Genomic DNA, 27,450 nt, shown 5'->3' on the forward strand with positions numbered 1-27,450 from the left:
AACATAGTTAGTTCTTTTAAATTTTTAAGTTTAAGCTGTAAAACTATTATTTTATATCTCAAATTAAAACTAAGTTTATTTATTTGTTATGTTTTATTTTCCGTAAATAAATTAAATTGGTTTAAAATATTTATTTTGATAGCATAAACTTAAAACAAGTATTTGACTAAATTTGATAGTTAGCGCAATTATATGTTATCGCAAAGTTTGAATATTTAGCAAAGTTGATACTGAGGCAGAAAGTTTGAAATACATTGATTGATTTCTTTTTTTTTTTTCATCAATTTATTAATCAATCTAAAAATGAACTTAAAATGAAATTAAAAAATTTAATGTATAATTAAATAACATAAATTTTATTAGAATTTAAGAGTTTAAGACTAATAATCTAAATATTATTCTTCAGTTGATTAATTGTACGTTTAAGTTTTTAAAAGTTTACTCTTATAGTTGTTAAAAAAGTATAAAGTCACGTTTGACCAAAATAAATATCTATTTTATCTAACTTGTTATTTATAAAAGTGTTTAGTTACATTTAATATTGACATTTAACTTGTTGATATTTTAAACAACATAACTTACTTCACATCTAAATAAAAACTTTAAATTACCTCTGTATAAAATAGTAATAAACTAGCTGAACAATAATACTTAAAAATACTTGTTAGGTCCATCAACTGTACAACATATAATGTAAGTGATAAGTGTTTCGAAGTAAATGCGATGTTATAACTAATTATAAACTGTTTTTTTTTTCTAAAATACTGAATACTTTTAAACATAGTCTATTATATTAAGGTCGATACAAAATTAACAATTAAAAGAATTAAGATTAAAATCTATTTAGACCTTAAACTAGTTATTCAAAGCGTGTTTATGGAAAAAAATCAGTTTTCGGTAAGTCTTAAAACAATTATATCAAAGTAGATACACTTTAAAATTTACTCTCTTCATACACCTAGTGTTTAAATTATTTTTTTAAATACGCCTTTCTTAAATCAAACACTTCAGAGAAAGTTCAAAAGAGTTTTTTTTTATATAAGTTTGGTTGTCATTTGGACTTATTGTTATTATTCTAAAAAGGTATTTGTAATTTTCTAACTAAAGTTTGTAAAAACAAAACAAGTTTTAAATTTGAACAAATAATCTTTTAACAAAAGTTTTATAAAAAGAACTTCTAATATTTAACAAACAGAATTAAAAAACATTAAAAATTGTAATATTTTTTTTTATATGTCACTTAGAATAAACTTCTTTACTTTTTTTATTTGACACTTTGAATTTGTTTAAAAGACTCTACGCACTAATTAATTTTAGAACTGTTTACTTTACCTTAATATTTCTAATTAGAATATAAGAAAGCTTGATAACAATCAATGTTGCTTGTACAAACAAAGAGATTATTTCTTAATATTATTAAACATGATTAATATGTCTAAGTATCCTTTTTGTCATTTGCCTAAATAACATTAAGTAGCCTAATCAATTTTATCAAAAAAAGCATGTTCTTACGGATAAGAGCAAAACTCTTGTCTCAGTCTACCGAAAGTTTGTGGTTTGATGATCGAAGTGGTATGATCACCATTAAATGTTAAACTAGAACTAATTTTCAATAGATAAAACAGCTTTATTTTACCCTTTTAAATATTATTTACTGTACCTGCATTTTTTTTTTACACCTTTTATGAAAATTTAGTTTTAACAACTTTTAGATACTGTAACAAAGGACTATAATTAAGTAAAATAAAAATAACACAATCTAACATCATTACTTCTTCTTTTTAGCTAGAAAAAGTTATCAAATTCTTTTTTATATAAACAAAATACTTTTTACAATAATACATTAGTTACCAGCTCAGAAAATTCTTTAAAAAATATGGATGTATTTTTTGTTTACTTTAAGTTAAGATATATTTATACTTAAAACTTCAATAGATGTAAAAATAAATATACTTTACTTTTTTGTGATTTATAATCCACCATTTTAAAAAACTTAGTTATTTAAAGTTGTAAAGTTTAAAAGTTAATGTTTACGTGTACTACTTTGAAAATTATCTCAAATGTTAAGACTTAATTTCATTTAATTTAGTATTTTATGTATTTTAAATCTTTAGTCTTGGTCTAAATAGTCTAGTTAGTAACTACATATTTTTCAAATTTACAGAGATTTTGATGAAAATTAAAAAGAACTTTATAAATTTAGTAAGGTTTACTAAAATTTCGATAAAACGTAAGTTATGACTTGTCTTCTTTTTTAAATACAGAAACAGCTATTAGAAATAAAACAAAGAAAAAGAACATTTTTGTTTAATTACCATAAATAAATTAAAAATATACTAAATTCAATTAACTTAAAAACTATAACAATACTGCTTCATTACTATTGCTTATTAAGATGTTTTTGCAATTTTAAAAAAAAATTACACAAACAGCTAGCTTTGGTTACCTTATTACGGAAAAGTAAATTGGTTGACATTCTCAAGTAATACTATATTTGCTAAAATACTTTTAACTTTTTACGCTCGAAAAAAAATAAAACTTTTTGGTATTTTGTTAACTCACTTAATGCTTATTTCTAAACAATTATTTTAATTGTAAGTGTTTATTTTTGACAGTAAAATAAAAGTTGAATATGTCGAGTTCGTTATCAAAAGGACAAAGTTATAATATTTTAAAATTTAAACTTAACATAAACTTTAGATAAATATATGTAAATCTATCAATTATACTTATTAAATATCAAAGTAGTTAAGGCTTCTAAATAAATAATTTCAAAAATAATCTAATTAAGTATTATATTATTAGTAAAATGATTAAAGCTAAATGTATAACTCATTTTCATAATTGTAAGCCTAATGTAAAAAAAACTATCGGTTAAAGTAAATTAACAACTAGTATTTAGAATACGGTTTATAACTAACTTTGTATAACAACATCAATAGGCGGTAAGGTTGTGGTATCATTGCTCACAACTATTTCTAGTGTAGTATTAACTACTTCTGATTGAACTAAAAATAGTAGAGAAATATTTTTTAAAATAAAATTTTGTATGAAAATTTCAAGTTTTTTTAGTAAAACGTACATATAGTTTTTTTTTAGGTAAGTGTAAGCTTTTTTAAGTAGTTGCAGAGTAAAAAAATTAAAAAAATTAAAATGCTCAAAAGTGTTTTACAACTTACTTTGTGATGTAGCATTGAGCAAAGGTACTTTAGTCGTCTCTTTCTGACCTTAAATACCATTTAAAAGATTATAAAACAGGGCAAAATACTGCTCATATAACTTTAAAAATGCTTTTTTTGCAATTGCTTAAGTAACTAAGAAAAACTAATGAAAAAAAGTACGTAAAAATTTTCACTGTTTAGACTTAAATTGCAAAACATAATTTATTTAATTATCATAATCCTATATGTAGTAGATAGTACTAAACCAGTACTTAAAAACTCACTTGATAATGAAGCATTATTAAACGGTAGTGTAGTTGTCTGTGGATTTGCAGCTATATCTTGTGTAGTACTAATTAATTTTGACTGACCTTAAATAGTGTTTAAATATTTAGAATACAAACGAAAGAATATAAAGTCTACTACAAGAGTTTTCTTATATAATAATAAAAACCTAGCTACATTAGTATCAAAACAAAATATATGGTTATATCAAGATAAGTTTATTTAAAAACACTTGTTGGTAAAAAAGCAGAAGAGTAGCCTTTAAAATATTTTTTTTCTTTTTGTGCATAAACTATCAAAGGCGGTAATTTACCTGTGTATCAACTAAAATTGTTTGTTTAGTAGTGTAAGCTAATTTTGATTAATCTATAATTAAACTCGACACTTTTGAAAAAAAATTGTATAAAACTTATATATAAAAAAAATCTTAACGAAAAAACATCTTTAAAAAGTACAGATACATATAAGTTTCGTCAAATAAATGCAAGCTCTATATCAAAATACAGTAACCTGCCAACTAGGTACGCACTTTCTAGGTACGACCTGATGGTATGGTACGCACTTTTTAGCCGTAAAACGCTGTGTTCTTAATACAATATTTTTTTTAATTCGAAATTAACAAAACAAACCTAAAAGTAGTAATACAAAAGTATTATACTTTACACTAGTCTATATTTTACTGAACTTGAATAAATTCACAGCTAAGATACCAGAAAATAAATTACAAACATACAAGTCTTGTGTTATATCCAATATTTAAAACAAACATATTACAGTTAATTTATTTAACGAACATAAGAAATAATGCAATTTAAACTTGCATATCCCATGCTTACAATTTAGGGATAAAAATAGTTAAAAGTCATACAGAACAAAGTTTAGATCGACGAAAATAACAAACACTGAGTTTAACATTTACATACGCAATGATTGAAACATAAACTTAAAAAGCGAATAAAAGTTTAAAATAGTATTTAGATAAACAAAAGTATGTAATATAAACAAAATAAGAAATAAAATGTAAAATCTCACTACTATGGTCAATTGATTGGTGGGGAGAAAGACCTTTCGATTATCGAGCCTCACACTTTTGTTAAAAGTAATTTAAATAATTATTATAATTTCTAGGCACTCTTTCTTAAATTCTTTACTGCCAATATTAGCTTTCGAAACCACAGTCTACTACGAGCATTACAATTTTACTTTCTAAGAGCACCACATCATTTTGTCATTTATTGTTTTGTTTTCTACCAAGGCAACCAGTTTAAATACAAAAACTGCTAAATAATTAGTAAGCTGGAGTAAAATCATATTAATATTTTTTTAATCAACACAATTTAATAAAATCATGATCAATGTTCTTATAAATATTTTTTTAAATTTAGTAATTATTAGTATGTACTACGTAAACTTTAAAAGTAAAGGATCTAAAAAGATTATATAATTTTGTGGGGTGAATACATGTATTAACATACGTACATAAATAAATTCTTTTCTGGACAAGACGTTAAAATGTATCCGTGGTGTGCGACTCGATAACCGAAAGGTTCTTTGTGCACCAAGTCCTAGGACCAAATATTTTTAGCTTTTTTTTCGTATATATACTTGTATTAAAAAAATATTCAAGAGTTCCAATATACTTTCCATAAATATGTTTTTTTTTTTACAATGCAAACTTTTGTTTAAGAGGATTTTGCTTTAGGAGTCTGTTTAAACTTCAGTAGCTTTTAACATGTCTGCATTAATCTTAAAATATACAGTTTGATACCGAAATTTTTTAGGTACGCACTGCCGGTTGGGTACGCATTTTTGCGCTGTGTTCAAAGTGCATACTTATTTGACAGCTTACTATACATGAAGTCTTTAAGAGTTTACAAAATGCAAACATCAAAATGTTTTTTATAACTCACTTGTGTTTAAGGTATCAAACGTTAGTGATGTAGTTGTCTCTCGAGGTACAATTGTATCTTGTGTAGTATTACCTACTTCTGATTGAGCTTAAAAGTTAAAAGTAAAATCACTAATTAAGTTTTATAAAATAAAATATAGTTATAGAAGTTTCCAAAATAACTAATAAAAAAGTCGTACAATTTTAAGAAGTGTTAGATAAGTGTGTGTGTTTTTTAAAATACAAGCTAAAAAAAGTACAAAATAAAAGCTAAGAAATTGTTTTAATATTTACTTGGTGAAGTAGCATTAAGCAATGTGAGTGTAGATGTCTCTTTACTCACGAGTAGTTCTTGTGTAGTGTTGAATATTGTTGCTTTACCTAAATTATCATATTGTAAATTAAAATAACAAGTTTGAAAACACGGTAGTTTAGAAAAACGCTAATAAATGTGAGTACAGTTCAAAATAGTTGTCGGTTATAACAATTTACGAAACAAAACCATATAAAAGTATTTTGAAACTCACTTGTGTTAAAGATATCAAACGCTGATGATGTAGTTATCTCTGGAGTTCCAGTTATTTCTTTTGTAGTATTATCTACTTCTGATATACCTAAAACATGACTTAATAGTTTAGTTATGTATTTCTTTAAAGGATTTAGAAATTAAGGCTCAATACCAAGTTCGATCCGTTAAACAAGAACCTACAGCTTTTAACAGTGTTTTCATTTTAAACAACTTGTGTAATGCATGTAAAATTATTTTTTTTTCTAGTTAAATTTAAAATATATACTCAACTGTTAGAATATGAACGGTTGTATATTTTATCCTATATTTATTTTTTGAAAACAACACAAAAGATTTTGTTTATTGAATTTATCTATTATTTTTATAAGGTTACTGAAACCTGTTGTACGTGGTGAACGTGAAGTTAAAATAAATTTCAATATATATTAGCAGATAAACATCAAACAAAGGTACAAACAATGTAATTTTTTTTACCTAAAATTAATTCTGCTTAAAAAACGCAGAGTTTAAATTTTTAAAAGTTTCTTATAACTCACTTGTATTTAAGGTATCAAACTTTGGTGATGTAGTTGTCTCTGAAGTTAAGATTATATCTTGTGTAGTATTAGCTACTTCTGATTGAGCTTAAAAGTTAAACTAAAATGAATAACTAATTAATTTTTGTATAAAATGTATGGTTATAGAAGTTTCCTAAAAGCAAACAAAAAATCTAATAAAGTAATGAATCAAAGTAGTTCAATAAGTGTATGTTTTTTCAAAATAGATGGAAGCTAAAATAAAAGTAAAAAATAAAAGCTAAGAATTTTTTTAATTATTTACTTGGTGAAGTAGCATTGAGCAATGTGAGTGTAAATGTCTCTTTACTCACGAGTAGTTTTTGTGTAGTGTTGACTATTGTTGCTTTACCTAAATTATCATCTTATAAATTAAAATAACAAATTTGAGAAAACACGGTCATTTCGAAAAACGCTGATAAATGTGAGTATAGTTCAAAATAGTTGTCGGTTATAAGAATTTACGAAACAAAACCATATAAAATTTTTTTGTAACTTACTTGTCTTTAAGATATCAAACGTTGGTGATGCAGTTGTCTCTGGAGTTCCAGTTATTTCTTTTGTAGTATTATTTACTTCTGATATACCTAAAACATGACTTAATAATTTAGTTATGTATTTCTTTAAAAGATTTAGAAATTAAGGCTCAATACCAAGTTCGATCCGTTAAACAAGAACCTACAGCTTTGAACAGTGTTTTCATTTTAAACAACTTGTGTAATGCATGTAAAATTATGTTTTTTTTTCGAGTTAAATTTAAAATATAGATTCAACTGTTAGAATATGAACGATCGTATTTTTTATCCTATATTTTTTTTTGAAAACAACACAAAATATTTTGTTTATTAAACTTATCTATTATTTTTATAAGGTTACTGAAACCTGTTGTACGTGGTGAACGTGAAGCTAAAATAAATTTCAATATATATTAGCAGATAAACATCAAACAAAGGTACAAACAATGTAATTTTTATTTATCTAAAATTAATTCTGCTTAAAAAACGCAGAGTTTAAATTTTTCAAAGTTTTTTATAACTCACTTGTATTTAAGGTATCAAACGTTGGTGATGTAGTTGTCTCTGAAGTTACAATTGAATATTGTGTAGTATTAGCTACTTCTGATTGAGCTTAAAAGTTAAACTAAAATGAATAACTAATTAATTTTTGTATAAAATGTATGGTTATAGAAGTTTCCTAAAAGCAAACAAAAAATCTAATAAAGTAATGAATCAAAGTAGTTCAATAAGTGTATGTATTTTTCAAAATAGTTGCAAGCTAAAATAAAAGTAAAAAATAAAAGCTAAGAAATTGTTTTAATATTTACTTGGTGAAGTAGCATTGAGCAATGTGAGTGTAGATGTCTCTTTACTCACGAGTAGTTCTTGTGGAGTGTTAACTATTGTTGCTTTACCTAAATTATCGTCTTATAAATTAAAATAACAAGTTTGAGAAAACACGCTAGTTTAGAAAAAAGCTATTAAATGTAAGTACAGTTCAAAATAGTTGTCGGTTATAGCAATTTAAGAAATAAAATCATATAAAGTATTTTGTAACTCACTTGTGTTTAAGATACCAAACGTTGATGATGTAGTTGTCTCTGGAGTTCTAGTTATTTCTTTTGTAGTATTATCTACTTCTAATATACCTAAAATATGACTTAATAGTTTAATCATGTATTTCTATAAAAGATTTAGAAATTAAGGCTTGAATACCAGATTCGATCCGTTAAATAAGAATATACGGTTTTTGACAGTGTTTTTTATTTAAAACAATTCGTGTAATGCAAATGTTTTTTTTTTTCTAAATAAAACACATGATATATGTTTAACTATTAGAATATCAACGGTTATTATTGTATTCCTATATGATTTTTTTTATTTTTGAAATTTCAACAAAACATTTTGTTTATTAAATTTTGTTTGTTATATTTATAAGGCTACTTAAACCTGTTCTACGAGGAAAAGGTAAAACTAAATAAAAAAGTTTTCAATATATAATATTAGCAGATAATTGTCTAAAAAAGGTACAAATACTTATAGCTTTTTATTTACACAAAATTAAGTCTGCTAAATGATATTTATCAAGTGAAAAAACGCAGAGATTATGTTTTGAAAAAATCATAACTCACTTGTGTTTAAGATATTAAACGTTGGTGATGTATATGACTCTTGTGTAGTATTACCTACTTCTGATTGAGCTTAAAAGTTAAAAGTAAAATCACTAATTAAGTTTTATAGAAAAAATTATAATTACAGAAGTTTCCAAAATAACCAATAAAAGAATCGTACAATTTTAAGAAGTGTTAGATAAGTGTATGTGTTTTTTAAAATACAAGCTAAAATAAAAGTACAAAATAAAAGCTAAGAAATTGTTTTAATATTTACTTGGTGAAGTAGCATTGAGCAATGTGAGTGTAGATGTCTCTTTACTCACGAGTAGTTCTTGTGTAGTGTTAGCTATTGTTGCTTTACCTAAATTATCACCTTATAAATTAAAATAACAAATTTGAGAAAACACGGTCATTTCGATAAACGCTGATAAATGTGAGTATAGTTCAAAATAGTTGTCGGTTATAACAATTTACGAAACAAAACCATACAAAAGTATTTTGTAACTCACTTGTGTTTAAGATATCAAACGCTGATGATGTAGTTATCTCTGGAGTTCCAGTTATTTCTTTTGTAGTATTATCTATTTCTGATATACCTAAAATATGACTTAATAGTTTAGTTATGTATTTCTATAAAAGATTTAGAAATTAAGACTCACTACCAAGTTCGATCCGTTAAACAAGAACCTACAGCTTTGAACAGTGTTTTCATTTAAAACAACTTGTGTAATGCATGTAAAATTATGTTTTTTTTCTAGTTAAATTTAAAATATATATTCAACTGTTAGAATATGAACGATTGTATTTTTTATCCTATATTTTTTTTTTGAAAACAACACAAAAGATTTTGTTTATTAAATTTATCTATTATTTTCATAAGGTTACTGAAACCTGTTGTACGTGGTAAACGTGATGCTAAAATAAATTTCAATATATATTAGCAGATAAACATCAAACAAAGGTACCAACACATGTAATTTTTTTTTACCTAAAATTAATTCTGCTTAAAAAACGCAGAGTTCAAATTATTAAAAGTTTTTAATAACTCACTTGTATTTAAGGTACCAAGCGTTGGTGATGTAGCTAACTCTGAAGTTACAATTGTATCTTGTGTAGTATTAGCTACTTCTGATTGAGCTTAAATGGCATTTAAAAACTCAATGTACAAAAGTTTATACTGTAACTTTATCTACTTATAAAAAAATTCTAAAATATTTCTTTTAACTAATGATATTGCCGTTGTAATAAAAAACTAGAGTGCAATTACATTTTAATTTATTTTGATAGACTTAAGTATAATTTGAAAATAGTTTTTCGCTAATAATTTTTACCAACTTTAAGACTTTGAAATTGATGTTAAACTTACTTGGTAAAGTAGCATTGAGAAACGTAACAGTTGTTGTCTCTGAAGTCACAACTATTTGTTGCGTGGTATTAAGCACTTTTGATTGATCTAAAGTAGCATTTTAACGTTTGAAACATATAATTTTATGAGGTAAAGCTTACCACTAATTTTTATGTCATATTTTTTAGGATTAATTATATAAATAATAAAAACTTTTACAGAAACAAAATTTTTAGTTTTTTTGAATATTTTACTCATTGATTTTATGCAAAAAATACAATTTAAATAAATCTAACTAGTTTTTATTATTGCTTAAAAAAGATAGTAAATAAGCTTTACAAAAACAAAACGTACTCATTTAAAGATTTTTAAATCAATTGAAATTTTTTTGTATCTGCTTTAAAGCAAGAGTCTGTAAACTAAAGCCTAATTCGATTTGCTAAGCAAAAATATTCGGCCCGCGAGTAATTTTTATTTTGTAAAAAAGTTGTACAAATCAAAACCTTCATAAAGTTATTTTAATCTTTAAAGTTACAAGCAAAATACTAATTTAACTAAAAAAAACAACTTTCTTATTTTCATGCTTCTTTAGTTTTTTTTCTTAAGAAAAATTGTAATGTATTATACGCCCGTTACTTATAAAATGCTTTTGACAGTGTTAAAAAGTATATATTTACTTTTATTCATCGAATATTAATAAATTTACTTGATGCAGTCTATCAAACTTATTTTACTTTGTATATGGAAATTTTAAGATACTTGAATAAATTGTTGTATATAATAGTCTGTAAATAATTTATAACAAAATAAAGTTCGCATAAACAAATATCTTTTTATTATACTTTAAAGAGTTTAAAGTATTATGTTATACCAGTTTAAAAAAAAAGTTAAACCAGTTTCTTTACATATTTTAAACCATTTGCTTAGTATCAAATTAAAGTAATTAAAAGAATTGTTTTTTGTAAACTTTCAATGTTATTAAACGGTTTTCATGCAGATAAAAAGTACTAAAATCTTTTGGTTAAATATTAAAAAGTACTTAGTATAGAATTTGATAAACTTTCACTTTTCTTCTCATTAAGTATATACTTCATAATGAGTTATATATGTTAACTTGAAAATATATAACTATAAACTGAAACAAAGCTCTCGATTCTTTATTAAGTGGTTTTTTTAAATCAAGTAATATTATAAATATAGACATATTAGCATTTCTTTTATAGATGTAATTCATTAAACACATATAAGAAACATCTTATTTTAAAAGACTAGTTTATTTTTTAAACTTTTTGTTAATAGAAAAAATAACTGATAATAATATTTTTATCTTGATATAACGTTTATAAAGTATTAATTTTTGAGTAGAAAAAAATAACTTTGTGTTTTTATTTTCTCACCAATATTTAAGATTACAATTTTCTATTTTCTGAAATCATAAAAAGATTTTAAAACTAGTTACTATAAAAATATTTTTTTTAATGTAACTTTTTTTCTTCTGCTGTTTTTATTGATGAAAAAATAGTTATTATAGTTTTTAGATGTGTTTAACATAAAAATTTTAAGTTACTTACTACTTTTTAAATCTTCTGTATTTTTGATCTTTGGACAAATTCCTTTTGTATGCAAAATAAAACAACCTGTAAAAAATATTTATAACGTAAGAGTAAAACACAAAAACATAAAAAGAAATTATGATGTATAAAAATTTTCGTAGACCAAACAACCTTAACTATTAAGAAATAAGGGATTTTTTCTTTTTATAAGCTGACACTCACATCATAATTATAAAATTAACTTATTCGGTAAACACAAATTCAAAAGAAAAAGTTTAAATTAAATTGGAAAACAACACATTTACTGGTATAAAAACCCTTTAACTTTTGCAAATCTATCAAATTATTTGTATTACCAATGTTTTCTAAAGTGTCATTTTTTTGATTTTTTAGTTGTATTCTTTTGAGAACCATAATGGATAAAAGTTTTATTGGTTTTAAATATTCATTTGCCTTAAAATAATTTTACACTAGCATTTTAAGAGTAAGTTATTATAGTAGTAGAAAACTTGGCTAACAGTTTTTTAAATATTTTCAATTTACTATTGTTTATTGAAGGATAAAAAAGCGCTAAAAAAGTTTGGTCTAAGGACCTGGTGTACCAAAAAACCTTTCGGTTATCAAGTCGTACACCACATCCGCTTTTCCTTTTTAGCTCACTTTTTCTTTATACTTTTATCAAAAGGCACTTAACTTTGATTTTATATTTGTTTTGATTATTATAACGATCTAGTTACAACAAGTACACCATGTTGAAGAGATTTTTGTAATAAATCACCCAATTATTAAAATACCCTCTAATGATGATGAATAATAATTGTATTTTAGTTTATGTAATTTTGTGTTCAGCCATGCTAAAAACTATAAACGAAAGTCATAAAATTTTTAAAAATTAAGTTAAACCTACTAAAGTTAGAATTATTGTATTAAAGTTTAAACGTACAATTTTATAAAATTAATGTAAAATTTTGAGACGGTTCTACGTATAAAACAAAAATAAACAATAGTAATCTAGCATAAAAACTGTTTGATTATAACAAGTCAAAAATTCATTTTAAGTGGTTTTGAGAATTTAAAACATTACTAAACGAAAAGCAATTTTTAAAAAAATGATGTGTAAATATGTCTTCAAAAAATATAATGTAAAAAAATAAAAGTTTATAAAGGTAATGTCAATCAACTTTACTACGATTCTAATTATATTTTTAATCTTAACATCTTTACACATGCTTTAAAAAAAACATTAGTCAAAATAACTAAATCGCACTTGAAAAATATTTTAGAAACTTAGTAAAAACTAATTGAAAGAGTTTTAATTTAAAAAACAATCAAATGATTTGCTTTAAAAGAGTAAATAAAAAAACACTTACTTATAAATATCAATATTTGATACTTTTTATGTTTGTCCATATTCTTTCCTAAATCTTCACAGCTTGAACGTTCAAGTATTAAAAAACTTTGTTCTAAGTTAAAAATATTTAGAGCCTTCTTGTTGTTGTAAACCAACTAAGACTTAAATAAGACTACATTTAATATTTTTAAAAATTAGGTTTACTTCTTTTAAAGAACAATTTTATTATTGTTACTTTTTTTAATAAATGCTAAACTCTTTTATTAATTTACTAAACACATCTCTTTGGTTCATTTTTAGTTTCGAAGTAAAACTTACTACAATTACAAATTTTATAAAATAGTATTCACTATTCTTCGAACTCAACTGTTGCTATAAATATAAAATTCTTTAAAATAAATCGTTTATGTTATAAAGTTCTACTCTTAAAAAATAATAAAACGAAATTAAAAAAAAAGTTTAAAGCTCTTTTTTTCTAGTTTTTTGTAAATCAATTTTTCTAAAAAAACAGTTACATACAAACTTAACAAAGTTATGATTATAAACATAAAAGTTTGTGTGCTTGAAATTTGATAAAACCCGTTACCCTTGGATAGCTATAAAACTACGTTTGATTGATTTTTAGGAATTGTAGTGAATAATAGCGTTTACACTTTAAACTTGAAACAATAAAAAATAGCAGTTTGTATATAGTGCGTTAATTTAAGCTAATCTATTTTTTCCTTTTTCAACAATAATGTTTTAGCTTTCAGTTACAATTATACCTATCTTAAAAAGTATAATTAAAAGCATAATAATTTAATTATACTACAATTTATTTTGTTTGAAGAAATTCTCAAGTAAAATGTTTGACACCTATTTTAATATCCCTTATATGATGCATCTTACAAAAAATTTAAAGTATTAAGAAACTTAATTCAAGATAAAAACGTTATCTGGTAAAAGTTAAAATTTCTCAATTGTAATTTAAAAGGAATAGCTAATATTCATATATACTGCTTTCTTATTTGTATATTAGTCGTTTGGTTTTTGTAAATGTATTACAATTTAAATTCAAATAACATATAACAACATTTTAGATTGTTACTTTTGTATATATAAATGATATTTTTATGTTTCCGAAAACAGTGTCATGTACTATTTTTTTTTATTAGCGACTAGTTTTCTATGCACAGTTATTAGTCATAACAAAACTTCTTCTAACAGAAAAATTTAAACTAAAATAATTATTGAAATATATTTTGGTCTAAAATTCGTAAACTTACTATATCAACGTATAACTATTCAAAATATAAATTTAAGTGTTTGTTAACAAAAGATTCTAGTGAAACAAGTTCACTGGAATATATAGTAATAACAAATTATACAGTATCCTTCTCTTATTACACTTTATAAAAGAAGTGAATAAAAGAAGGATACTCTAAATTTTGTTATTATTATATCAACGTATATCAATTACTATATGTAGATATTTCTAAAGCTTTATATTGGTTAACTATTGATGATCAGCTTAGACTTAGTTCTTTAGGAGGGAATGTTTGTAATCAGTTTAGTGTGATAATTTGATAAGTTGTAAATGTATTGTTCAACAAAAATTTGAAATAAACTTGATTAATGCCTTACTCAATTAATTTATACCAATTGGATTCGGGTCCAGAGTGTGTCTAGACTTCTTCAGTGGGGTTGCACAATTTTTTTTGTTCAATAATAGAGTACTTTTTGTAGGAGCTTTTTTTAATACACTTTAAAAAAATTACAAAACTGTATACTATATAACTGTCTAAATGTTCTTTGGTACATAGTTTTTTTTAACTTTTAGCAATTTTAAAAATACCAGTAAAACAGAATGTAAAATCTTGATAAGTAATCAAGTCCTTTTTTGTAAAAAAAAGTAAATACAACCTTAAGTCCTGTTTTTATTGACATTGTAAAATTTTTGCCTTACATTGTAAAGCTAACATAAATAACTAAGTATTTATACTTATGAAGCTCTAAACAAAGTACTAATCAAAATTGATAATTAGCTTGTCTTAATAATAAAAAATATACTTAATGGTATGTATATAAATTACTTAGTCAAACAATCGTCAGTATGTTGTAGTCAAAATACTTTATCTAAATATTAAATTTAATCAAATTATGTTTTTGAAAACAAAGCAAACGTAAAGAAATATTTTATGATTTGATCAAAAAAAAAGTCGTAAACTACGATTTTTCTAAGGTTGAAAGCATCAAAACAATATGTGATTTCGTCAAAAGTTTACAAAGTTAAAAATGAAACCCTTCCAGTTGCAAAATCAGTTGCAAAAAAATTTCGAAACACTTTTTGTTGGACGTTTTTGGATTAAAAGCTTTGTTTTTTAACTTTTTTATTGTATACATATTCATATATAAATAGATAGTTTATACTTTTTTTATACAAAACATCTTATAAAACTACGTCATTTTCAAAACACGTTCCTATTCGGGTCTTAACGAAAAACTCCAGATAACCGTTAGATCACTAGTTATATATACTACAAAAAAATTCCATGTAGTTTAAAGTAGAAGATAAATATGTGCACGAAGGAAACTTTTCTTTTAACATTTTATATTTAATCCACTGTTCTACAACTTTTAATATTTCTTTAAAGTTCTAAGGTAAAACTTTTATTGATGTTAAAAACTTTAAATAAGAGCATTTCTAAAAGTCTTATATCTATTAAATTTTTAATAACTACAAGTTTCTTTTTTAATACTAATGGTTTTTTAAGGACTTAGAAGAAGCACTTTTTCATTTTTATGTTTATTTTTAACAAAAAAGTGGTTTAGCAAGTAACTATTTTTTATAGTTTGTTTAAAGTGTTTTTCAGATGTTTAAAGAATTAAACACATGAGTAATTAGGACTTTCGTAACCATCATACAAATAGCATTTTTTTTCGGACATTTTATTTTGTATAAGTTTTACAATCAAGTTAGATATCAGGTTTTATTAAGTTGTTTCCAAGCTTATTTTTAAGAAAATATTTAACTTAGTCTCATTTTTTAGCTGTTTTAAATTTGATAGTTTAAAGTTTTTGCGTAGTATTTAAAGTCTTATACGAGGAAACAGATTCTATCTAAATAAAAGATTTTTATTTTTAGTACTGACGAGCTTTTTAAGCAAACTTTAGACTACCAAATAATATTTTATTTTAAAAAATCTTGTATTAGTGAAAAATCGGCGGTTAATGAATAACTTTAACTTGTATGTTTTAGAGTCGGCTGTATGTCTGTTGAGCTTTACTAAATGTATTGTATGTGTAAACAAAGTAGAACAATGTATTCGTTTTTTTAATTATTTAAACTTGAAATATAAATAAAAACCACACTAATATTAATTTTAGTTGCTTATTAAGTACTTAAAGTATTTCATTATTTTTTAAATTAAGCTATTATCTTATAACTTAAAGATTTTTTTGTAATCTCGTTTTATATGACGATTTAAATTTGTTATTAAAACTAAAGCCTATGTTTTATAGCGTATATATTTTTTTTTTAATGTAACGTACTAAAGCGTTTAATCTAGAGATCAAAACAACTGCTTTTTACGCAAATACTTTACTACTTTACGGCGCTTTACTGCTCATAAAATATGAATTAGTCTACGGAGCAAACTTTTATGCAACTTTATGCACTTTGTAAACTATAAAACATTTAATTTTTTAAATACAGCGTTTATTTAAATAAGTTTAGGCTTTTAATGTAACTTTTAAGTTAAAACATCCAAAAAAAGTTTTGGTTGAACTATATTTGCTTTAGTTGTTTTTAGATGAATAAACTTTTTGCTTTATGATTTTGTTTCAATGATTATCAATGCAAATTGTAAATGTCATAAGTAATTTTTTTAGTTACCTGCATAGAAGTAGAACTATAATACTCAATTTATACCATTCTCACATAATAAAAGTGGAAAGATTATTAGTGTTAATAAAAGCTTCTCTAAACTTGTATTTACATAAAATTTAGACGCACAAGAAAAATACAACTTAATAAATGAAAAACTATTTTCAACTGAATACGAAAAATTAAGTCATGACAAAAAAAAAACAGTTCAACTCAACACGTAAAATAAAATTAAATCAAGAAACATAAACTTAATACGGTTTTTAATATTCAAAGCAATGAGCTAAAGTTACATAAGCTCTAATATTTTTAAATTAAACAAATTAATCACTTTCGGAAAAGCTAGTTGTGTAGCTAATCGACCTGATGTTAAAATTGATGAATAAATTAATGGAGCAGAAAAAAATCATTATTTTGTAACGTAACTTAATAGTTTTACTGTAAAAGTAAAATTTAAAGAACTTTTTTTTTGTTTATAGTATGCATAGCTTTATTTACAAACTCCATAATAAACTTGGGTTAAGTACACCACAGTTATACTATATTTTTACTACATAAGTCATGTAAAAATTTTTTATAATTGGAATTCAAAACACTTTTCACCATTTATCATGAAAATGATTTTTACAAAAAGAAAACTTGTAGCTGGTTTGCATGAATTATTAGACGACCTATTCTAAAAAATAATCGTTTTATACACATGTATAGTTCATAACCTTACCACTAAAAAGTATAATTTTATTTTATACACAAAATACTCACTTTAATTTAAAAACTTAAAATATTTTTACACTTATAGTACCGTTTAGTTTTTTTTTGATAAAATTAGTTGTTTTATTCTATTGAAAAATTAACATTAACTAAAAAATGAAATTTTGAAGTGTTAGGGTTAAAGTGAATTTTTTTCTAACAAAAAAGACATCTATAACACATTTGCAGGTAAACGAAAAAATCATTGAATACGTTTTGCCGGTATTTTACAGAGTTTATCATTTACAATTAGCTACATATTTAACATGTATCCACCGTGCTTTTTATGTTTTTTGTTTCTTTAAACAAATATACAATTTCTTGAAACTTTCAATCTTACTATAAATGGCGACAAACGTTGCTTTAGTGATTTAGTAAGTGATGTCTACTAGCTAAACGTTGCATGCTTAGTTTTGTTATATTAATAGTTAAATTTTTACTTTTCTAAAGATACAACGATTTAAAAATGTCTTTACACAACTAATTGAAATACTTTTTCTTTTAAAAAACTATTTGGAATTCATTTTACCCACACATATAAATAAAATAAAAACATCATAGTTCTTCTTTTACAGTGTATAGTATAAGTAGTGAAACAGTAGATTCTGTATGTGCACATTTTGATAAACCTTAGCAAATTTATAACTGTTTTTAATAAAAATTTAACTAAGTTTTATTTATAGTTGAAACACTTACAACAAAATCATTAAACCTCCTTACCTAGAAAATTTGAAATTAGTCAAATGATTTTGATAACTAAAAAATTAGTCAAATGTTATTGATAAACAATTGATCCGTATATAATTAAATTTTTATATAGTAACTTTTAAATCAATTTAGTATTTAATTAGTGATAGATAAAATTTAAAAGACAATCTTTAATGTTTTTATGTTCTTTTAAAGTCAAGCTAAACTATTTTTACTTTTTTAATTAATTTATTTCTTTAAAACTTATTGCGAAGAAATATTTTATCAAAAACGTATTTTATTGTTTTAAATTCGGTTATAAATTCCTCATATTAAATGTAAAATTAGTAAAATACTTATTCTAATACTTTTTAGATATATAATTATACAAAAAATTGTTTATTGATCTTAACGCTGAGTTTTATTTAAAAAATGCTTTAACAACTGTTTCGTATCAATTCAAAACTTCAAAACCACCAAAGATTAATATAATACTTTTAAATTCAAAACAAGCTTTGAAAATGGTGTGAATCATTAGTTTTCTTTACAGTTTAAAAGGTAAATACGTGTACATTTTTTCACTCTCAAATCATATATATTTATAAAGTTCAACGCAGCCGATCAGCTTCAGTGTTAACACAAAACCATAGAGTGAATGCGAGCAGTGTTTATTTGTTTTTTTTTATAAAATACTTTGTTAACCTTTTCTTGTATATTTTTATAACGTTTTTATCAAATTACTACCAGCTTACACAAGATTCCTAGTTTTAATCAAACACATAGTCTTCAAATAAAATTACTTATAGTTATTGCAATAACAACTTAGTTTCGTATTGTACAATGATTTTTAATTTTCTACTAACAGACCAATAAATTATTACATCGTATAATCAAAAGGTTTTGTAAAAATTTTGTTTCTAGTTAATTTAATAACAAACATGTTTGTTAATAATAAACATATTTCTGAGGATTACCTAAAGTTCAAGGTGTGAAACAATTATTACCTTAAACAAAATCCTAAAGTGCGAAGTGAATAGGAAAAGCGATCATAAAAAATTGTTTTATTTTCTAATGGTTAGTCTTAACATATTTAAAGCCATTAGTGTTTTGATAAATATAAAATCCCCTAAAAGTTGAAATAATTATTCATTAAAATTATTCAATCTATTGATGCTATCAAATATGTTCAACTGTTGAACAGTATATAAAATAACATTTTGAAGTTTAAAAACTAAACGTAGCTTATTTTGTAAATCATAATTTTAAGTTTAGTAAGTGATTGTTTGAATAACTAATTAAAGCAATTTAAAAATATTAGCTCTTAATCTTTAGTATCAAAGCTTTAAGAACAAGAAACAATTATATTTAACTGTAGATTAAGTAATTTATTTTTTACTAATTGTTTTTGAAAACCTTAAGGTTATTTATTCAAAATTAAAGTATTCTTGCTAAGCTTTTTTACTGCATCTTTATAATTATATTTGAATATTTATTCTTCTTTTTTTTGTTCCACTAAGCACGAAAAACTTCATTTTAAAAAATAGTTTTTCATTAACACTTTTGTATTGATAAAGTTTTTTAACTTTTTTATTTTAAATACAAATTTGCACTTTGAACGCAACGTCATTTTGGTGAAAAGTGTAAACTCGACAAAAAGACTTCCTAGCTAGCAAAATACAATTTTGTTGGAGCATATGATTTTTTTTCAAATAAGCCGCTTTTTAAAGATATTTAATAAAAAATGTTTTTGCCTACAGGATCAGGAATTGGTAAGTTGAAGCCCTCAAAGCTAAATCCTGCGGCCCGCAAGTACTTGTTGTCTATAATTATACTTATTTTTATAAATAAAAATAAAGTTTTTTGTGGTAAAAATTAACATTCTGGCTCTTTATTTATATCTAATGTTTTTTTAGTACTTGTTTTATTATATTTTTATTTGAAATAGTGTTAAATATGGTTTGTTATATTCATTTTAAAACAACTGCTGCCTACAAAGACTTATTTCTACAAAGTGCAGTCCGCAAGCAATTTTTTTTTTCAAATTAATAGGCCCACGACTTATAAAAGGCTGCAAACCCCAGCAGTAAATTTAGCTCAAGTTGTTAAAGCACATGCTTTACTTTCGTATATGTATTCATAGAAAATTTCATATATTTTGGTGAATGTAGAAATTCTTTAAGCATTAATTTTTAATTGTTGAATTAAAGGTTGAATAAAAACTATATTAGTAGTCACACTACTAATTATAAGATTACAAAGTGAAAAAAAAATCAGAAATTTAATTTTATAAAATACATTAGTTTAGAAGCAAGCTTTAATTGTTTAAATTGTTTTTTTATTGCCTGTGCACTGTTATATACATTTTTAAGTTTATTTAATAACGTAACTATCTTCATATATTGTATAAAAATTGTAATTTTTTAAAGCAAAATTTTTAAAAAGCATAAAAAACGTTTCTCTTTTATATTTTATTCTTTATTTTAATTTTTCTTTTTGTCATGGAACTTTGTATATCTGTTTATTAAATTCAAACGGTTTAAAAATAAATAACTCGGTGTTAACTTGCTTATTACTAATAAGTTTTAAGCTTAGTCTTAACAAATAAGTCTTAACAAAACTATTAGTTTTTTACTAATCAACATAGACGTAGTTTGTCGTCTAGTAGATAACTTAGCATGTTTAAAAAGAAACAAAAAGTATATAGCAATATGAGGGCAGGTGTCAGATATGCATGAAGGGACACTTTTGCACGGCGTTAATTTTACATGACAGGTAAATTTTGCACAAAGACACTTTTGCATGAAGGCTTACTTTTGTACCAAAAAACTTTAGCAGTATTGAATTTTTTTAATTTAATTATTTTTTAGTACTTTTTTTTTACTTTTTTCCTTAACCCTTGCCCTTAGTCAGTAACTTTTATTCTTCTATTTGTCTTTTTTCTGTTCAAAAACTTATATTTTATTTTTTTTTTAAAAACTTTCATTATTTGTCTTTTATTTTTACTATCACCATTACCCTTAAGTTTTGCCTTCGGTTAGTTTTTTTTTTTTTACTTTCACTGTTTTTTTCCTCCTAACCATTACCCTCAGTTGGTAACTTATTTTTTCTTATTATTTTTTATTTTATCTTTTTGTATTATTTTTCTAGTTTTTATGTTTTCACAATTTTTTTTGTGACCTTCATGCAAAAATATGACCCTTTGTGCTAAAGTGTCTTCGTGGAAAAATTTTTTCGTGCGTTCTAATAAATAATAAAAACAAATTGTACAGTAATCTTCCTTTATTGTACCAACATATGTTTCTGTGTGTCAACGAATCAACACACTTCAACTGGGTTGTTAATGGTAAACTTTCCATTTATCTTTCCATTAACAACCCAGTTGAAGTGTGTTGATTCGTTGACACACAGAAACATATGTTGGTACAATAAAGGAAGATTACTGTACAGTTTGTTTTTATTGTTTATTAGTTATAGCAATTCTAAAGTTCATTATTTGTACAAAGAAAAAAAAAAATCATTGTAAGAAACAATGCTTTTATCCTATATAAAGAGTAACTTAAGTTAATAAAAAACAATCTTAATTTTAAACAAAAAAAATGGTTTTATAAAAAAAATCATTTTAATAAACTAAACCAATTAAAAATAGATATTATTATTCTTGTATGTTAACAATAAAGAAGTCATGCAACTTGTATACAGCTTCACAAGAAATTTCTGACCACTTTTCTTCGATTACATCATAGCAATGAACAGTTGCTGATAGACTTTTTCGAAAAACATAAATTTTATTTCCAACCTTGGCAGCTTTTGGAGCTTCGCTCAAATTCATGAACATTTTAGTTTTAAGAGCAACAAAACGTTTACACGAGCTGTCGTAAACTTCACAATTATTTCTCAACTTCCCAATTACAAACAGTTTATTTTCAGCAGAAACCATGCTGTGTCCATAGTGTCCATTCATCATGCACGCCATTCGAGTCCACTCATCACCTATGACGTCATAGCACTCAACAGTTCTCAGACCTCTTCCGTTTCCAGTTCCACCGGAAACAACAATTTTCCCCTCAAACACTGCACATGCTGCGTATTTCCTTTTTTGGCTTGCCACAGCGGTTCTCTCCCACCTATTTTTGTTGGAACATTTTAAATTCAATTTCAAGTAGAAATTTAGCGAATCTCCTCCGATTAGAAATATGTCGTTGATGAAAGAACAAACGCAATAACCCCGTCGATTGTCATACATATCGGTGACAACGCTCCAACAGTCGTCTTCAAGTGAATATTTTTCAATGGTTTTTGTGCTGTCTGAATTACTTGTATTTAGTAGGTAGACGTTTCCTTTTAAAAATACTGCTTTTGCAGAAACTCTATCACCTCTTATTGAGGAGAGACTTTTTTCGTTTTGAAATGTTTCCCCATAGATTTTTGTTACTTTTGTAAACATTGAGTTGGTTCCATTAACTTCAAAACCTCCAAAAATTAAAATCCTGAACTTATTGTGATTACAATATCTACGCGAACAATGTAAATAAGAATAATTTCTAGAAATGTCATGTTTGCTATATAAAAAACACTTCATTATTTCAGCACACTCTTTGTTTGTTGAGAATGAGGAAGGCCTTTTTATGAGATGATTTATTTCGTGATCAGACAATAGAGGAAGTCGAACTTTTGACAAAAGATTTTTCGAAAATATTTTACGGTCTTCTATTTTGTGACTCAGCCATCTATCTGAAGCTTCGAAAACTTCAATTTCAGAGTGGATGTTTAAACAGGAGCTTTTAAGTATTTCTGCTAAACAAACATAGTCCAGCTGCAAAAAGTTATCACTTTCAGCTATCGTGGCAAAACAACGTTCTACGTAGTTCTTCGCTAGTTTGTAAATTTCAGTCAAATTGAAGACTACAGCTAGTTGTAAAAATAAGATTGCATTATGAAGTTTTAACTTTTTTTTAAAATGCCTTTCTGTTTTATTTTGCAAGTCCTTACTAAGCATTACCTTAGTTAGCTTTAAATTTGAAATTAAATTAATTTCTTTTGACATTATTTCACCTGAAAAACGTACAAACTTTATTATAAGTATTTGTTTTTGTTTTTTTTTAATATATAAAATATAAGTAATAATTGAAAAAAAACAAATATATTTATGAAAAGTATTGACAAATGACGAAATATTACATTTTGAACACAAGCGTATAAGCCTTTTTAAATGGGGTAGCTCATACTTTACTTATTTAAAGGTAGACTATTTTCTATAAAAATTTTTAATAAAACACTTCATAAAGTTGAACTAACTGTTCATTATTATGTTATGGCATTTGTTTATTACAATGTAAATAAAACTGTGTTTTCATAAAACCAATATTAAAATGTTAAAAGTGTTCATTCAATTTTATTTTTTGATTTAAGCAAAAAATTATTTTTTAAACAGATTTTTACTTAACGAGTTAACGGCATAAAGAAATAAGTTCAAAAAATCATTGAAGTCATTTTAAACCAGGTTTTTCAAGAAGAAAATATCAATAATTTTGGATCATTTTCTCAAAACGTGGGCTAAAATAGTTAAGGGGCGAAAAAGAAAGATATTATGAAATTCTTAGAAGTCATAGAACTTTCCTTTTTTTTGATAATTTTAGCTTGCTTTTTAATATTTTCAATATTACCAAAGTGGGTGATTTCAAAGGGAAATTTCTAGTAAAGTGAGAAAACTAAATTTGTAAGTAACCAATAAGAAGTCGATTATATTTTAAACTTCTGCCAAATAGAGTTGATTATGATAATGAGTTTGGAAATTCCTGGTGTAAAAGAAGTTATTATTTATTAGTAAAAGTTTAGTGTCAGCTAAGGCTTTAGTAAAAAAAGTAAAACAAGACGTACAAAAAAAAAGTTAACTAATCTTTGTTAGTTTTGCAAACTATATGTTGTCTCTCTTTAAGTTGAAGACGAAAACTACTTGAAATTTGATAAAAAAAACTAAAAAACCCTAGGTAACCATAAGCTTAATTGATAAAAGTTTTTTCACTTTGAAAACTCAAATTACTCAGTCTTATTTATTGTTTTGAATAATTTAGTTTATTTATCTAAATATTGATATATAGTTATAGAAAAATAATCATTTTACTATTATTAAAGTATTTAAAAATTTTAAGTATTTCATTATATGGCAATTAAAAGAAAATCTTGAAAAATCATTATACTGATATCATAATTAAATAATTGAAATGAGGTTGTCAGTTTTTAGTAAATTGTAAAAATCAATACTTATAAAGTACAAAAGAGATATTAAAAAATTTATAATACTAAGAGACGTGCGAATATCTTCTTCGATATAACCAAAATTTCAGTTGATATACAATACATTAAAAAACTTAAGTTTGTTTCACATAAAAAATCTTACAAATAAACAAAGTGTAGTGAAACTTTAACAACTGTATAAAGTCTGAAATTAAATTACAAAGTCCAATTCAAAAAATAATTCTAATATATGTACTAATAGAACTATAATTTCCAGTTGGAATTTAGTAATTAATTTCCTTATACAAACAGGCTCACGAAAGTCTTTAATTTGTTAAGAAAATTAAGTTTAAACTAGTTTTAGCCAGTTCAAAGTAGTACATAGCCTTTTTGTAACAAATTTTAATCAGTACTTATTTCGACTATCATCAACAAAGTGCAAATGTTTCAAGCCATCAACAACAAACAGTGAACTTCACCTTTATTATGTTTGCCTGATGAAGTCTAGATGCGAAACCCTTACTAGAACTAAGATTAGAATTCTTAGATTCTCTTTGATGCTGTTGTTGATGATCGTGTGCTGAAGTTCATTGTATATATTTACATGAAATGTTTGCATGTTGCTATAAAGCAGGGTTTCCCAAACTTTTTTTTTTGCAAATGGTTGGTCCCCTTTAAAGAATTTCAAAAAGCCATGGCTCCCTTCTACAAGATTACTCAGAAACTGCAATAAAAAACACCAAAGACCTTTAATTTTTATTTTTTGCTCTTCATCTTCAACTCAAGAATATCTAGTGTAAGTTTCTAAACTACCTTAAAATACACCTGGGACCTTTTTTTATGCTCTTCATCTGCAACTCAAGAATATCTAGTGTAAGTTTCAAATTATGATCTCATGGCCCCCCTGTGGCTCCTTTACTGCTCATACCCCCCTCCCTTACCCCTTTGCTGCTCATACCCCCCTCCCTTACCCCTTTGCTGCTCGTTGCCCCCTGAATATCAGTTATGGCCCACTTTGGGAAACCCTGCTATAGAGTTTGGGTGTTTTTATTCAACATTCAGAAAATTAATAAGAGAGCACAAGCAAACTCAATTAAATCAGTATAATATCTTATCAAACAGTTTTTACTGATTTTTTTCTAGGGTTAGCACAGGCATTCAGTCTAAACACATCTTTGGAAATGCTACTTATAAGAGTTGTAAAATAATTTTATATGGTTTGTGAACATTAGCTGATATATATTTTTGATTGTAGAACTACAAAGTTAGTTTTCAGAAAAGAAATATTATTATTAAAACAACATTTTTTTTCTAATCGTACAAGATTTAGACATCAGTTTGAAAAAAGTTATTAGTTACTTGCAAAAGTTTAATTAATAATATACATACCCCTACTCATGGCTTACTATATCGTTATTAATATTATTACTCGGAAATTTAAAAAACGTTAGTATTAGTATTAAATAAACTATCTTTTTTTTTTTAATTTTTAAAACGCTTCAACCTAAATAACTAATTGCCTATAGAAAGAGAAACTTTAAAAACAAAACAAATAATTATTTGTTGAAAGTCAACCTAAACTTAAAAAACAGTTTTTTTTTCAAGAAGTGCTTTGCTTACAAACTGATATTTAATTCAAATGAACTATAAAACCTTTTGAGCTAAAGCTAGTTGTCAAAAGCTTTATTTTTGTTTATTTAAAGTCCATACTCCATTGTAAAAACTTTAAGAATTTTAATCTTTTAACTATCAGACGACTTTTATTATCACTGAAACTTTTTTGAGTTTTGTAAATTTAAATTCATACTACCAGTATAAAGTTTTTCATAATGTTAAAAAAAACTAAATCAAAATTTTCTTTTACATCTTCGTATCTAAATATCTAATTCTAAAGCAACTATAAAATATATAGTTTATAAAAAAGTTACTGCGAAAACAAACATGATTTTAAACATTGAAGTCTGTAAAAATAGTTTTAAAAATTTTAGATATTTTTTTAAAACAAACCTACGCTTTAAATTTATTGATAGCTAAAAATAAAAAAGTCAGTAATTTTTTTTTAGTTACTGAAATAAATAAAAATGGTGTGTAATTAGTTATTAAAGACAAATTTGGTCTAAAAGATAACAATTAGTTATTGATAAAATAGAAAAGCTAAAAACTTTACTCTAATAACTTTAATTATAAACTTAAAAAATTATTCTTAAGTATAGTCAAAGTTTATGTGTAATTTTTTTTTAAAGCTATATAAATTTTTAAGTACTTTAGTTTAATTTAGAGTACAGCATTTTTGTTTTTACAATTGTTTTTTTTTACATTTTTTTTTCACAGTAAAATTTAATAGTTAGGTTTGTTTTCTATAATTCTATCTGATTAAGGAGCTGTTCAAAAACAAAAAAACAATCTAAATAAAAATGACAACTTGCAAGAACAAGCAGGGTAAAGAAAATAATATGATATGAGGAATGAGAAAAAGAATATAAAAGAGATGTTTATGAATTAGCTATCCTTGTCGAGGGGAGAAAACAGGAATATAAAAAAGACCCTTGATGACACTATAAAGAGTCTGAAGAGCTAAGTGGATGAGTCACTAGAATGAATAAACAGTAAGTTTGAAAAATTGTCGGTGGAAAGTTCATTATTGGAAAAATAAAACAAAGAGTTGAACAAAGCCTTAAAACAAGTAAATGAGAAGTCATAAGAATATTTTACACCTTAATTTTTTTGAAAGAGACCAGAAAGCCAACAGTATAACTTTAAAAGGGGTTGAAGAGAAACATAGTGAAAAAACTAGTTAAGTAGCTTTGGAAATACTCAAAAAAGTAGATCCAGAAATTGAAATATATTAAATTTTGTCTGTTTATAGATTTAAAAATACAAAAATGACAACAAGTAAGTACTAATGTACCAATACTAGTAAAGTTAGTACCTTGTATAAAAAGAAATTAAATCTAAAAATAATAAACAATTGTTAAGTGTAGAATCTAAATCTACAAATTAGAAACTAAAAGAGGTTTACATTAATGAAAACCTTAAAGAGAGAAACCTGAAAATTTTTACTGAAGCAAACCAATTCAAAAATGAAAAGAACTGGAAATCCATCTGGGCCATAAATGGAATTGTTAACTTGAGAAAAAA

At 24.5% G+C, this 27,450-nt stretch overlaps 2 protein-coding genes across 4 annotated transcripts in view; both read right to left on the reverse strand.

Moving 5' to 3' along the window:
• The window catches only part of LOC145842201 (uncharacterized), a 65,780-nt gene extending 52,908 nt beyond the window's left edge, over positions 1-12,872 (reverse strand). Inside the window, exons 1-19 of one of the 3 annotated variants that reach the window (XM_082949609.1) lie at positions 12,796-12,872; positions 11,444-11,509; positions 9,894-9,980; positions 9,578-9,664; positions 9,037-9,123; positions 8,802-8,888; positions 8,546-8,614; positions 7,976-8,062; positions 7,742-7,828; positions 7,458-7,544; positions 6,918-7,004; positions 6,683-6,769; positions 6,400-6,486; positions 5,862-5,948; positions 5,629-5,715; positions 5,357-5,443; positions 3,446-3,532; positions 3,180-3,227; positions 2,922-3,008 (exon numbers count right to left, since the gene is read on the reverse strand). In XM_082949609.1, the coding sequence (XP_082805735.1) occupies positions 2,922-3,008; positions 3,180-3,227; positions 3,446-3,532; positions 5,357-5,443; positions 5,629-5,715; positions 5,862-5,948; positions 6,400-6,486; positions 6,683-6,769; positions 6,918-7,004; positions 7,458-7,544; positions 7,742-7,828; positions 7,976-8,062; positions 8,546-8,614; positions 8,802-8,888; positions 9,037-9,123; positions 9,578-9,664; positions 9,894-9,980; positions 11,444-11,509; positions 12,796-12,835 (1,528 nt within the window). In that variant the 5' untranslated portion in view covers positions 12,836-12,872. The remainder of the gene's footprint in view (positions 1-2,921; positions 3,009-3,179; positions 3,228-3,445; positions 3,533-5,356; positions 5,444-5,628; positions 5,716-5,861; positions 5,949-6,399; positions 6,487-6,682; positions 6,770-6,917; positions 7,005-7,457; positions 7,545-7,741; positions 7,829-7,975; positions 8,063-8,545; positions 8,615-8,801; positions 8,889-9,036; positions 9,124-9,577; positions 9,665-9,893; positions 9,981-11,443; positions 11,510-12,795) is intronic. The other 2 variants (XM_082949611.1, XM_082949610.1) reach the window with 2 other exon arrangements.
• Positions 12,873-21,730: 8,858 nt separating this feature from the next.
• LOC145842964 (kelch-like protein 26) lies at positions 21,731-23,380 on the reverse strand. Its single transcript, XM_082950437.1, has 3 exons — positions 23,374-23,380; positions 22,780-22,986; positions 21,731-22,548 (listed from the first exon to the last, which is right to left on the reverse strand). Exons 1-3 carry the CDS (start codon positions 23,378-23,380, stop codon positions 21,731-21,733), a joined length of 1,032 nt encoding a protein of 343 aa, XP_082806563.1.
• Between the last annotated feature and the right edge of the window lie 4,070 nt (positions 23,381-27,450).

The sequence above is a fragment of the Thalia democratica genome, chromosome 8 (assembly GCF_965202585.1).
Source record: "Thalia democratica chromosome 8, ktThaDemo2.hap1.1, whole genome shotgun sequence".
NCBI classification, from domain to species: Eukaryota; Metazoa; Chordata; class Thaliacea; order Salpida; family Salpidae; genus Thalia; species Thalia democratica.

Excerpts from the sequence above, each read along its gene's own strand:
- LOC145842964 (XM_082950437.1), bottom strand. Across the intron at positions 22,549-22,779 it reads GAGTCACAAAATAGAAGACC|GTTTTGAAGTTAATGGAACC; the intron begins GTAAAATATTTT and ends TAATTTTTGGAG.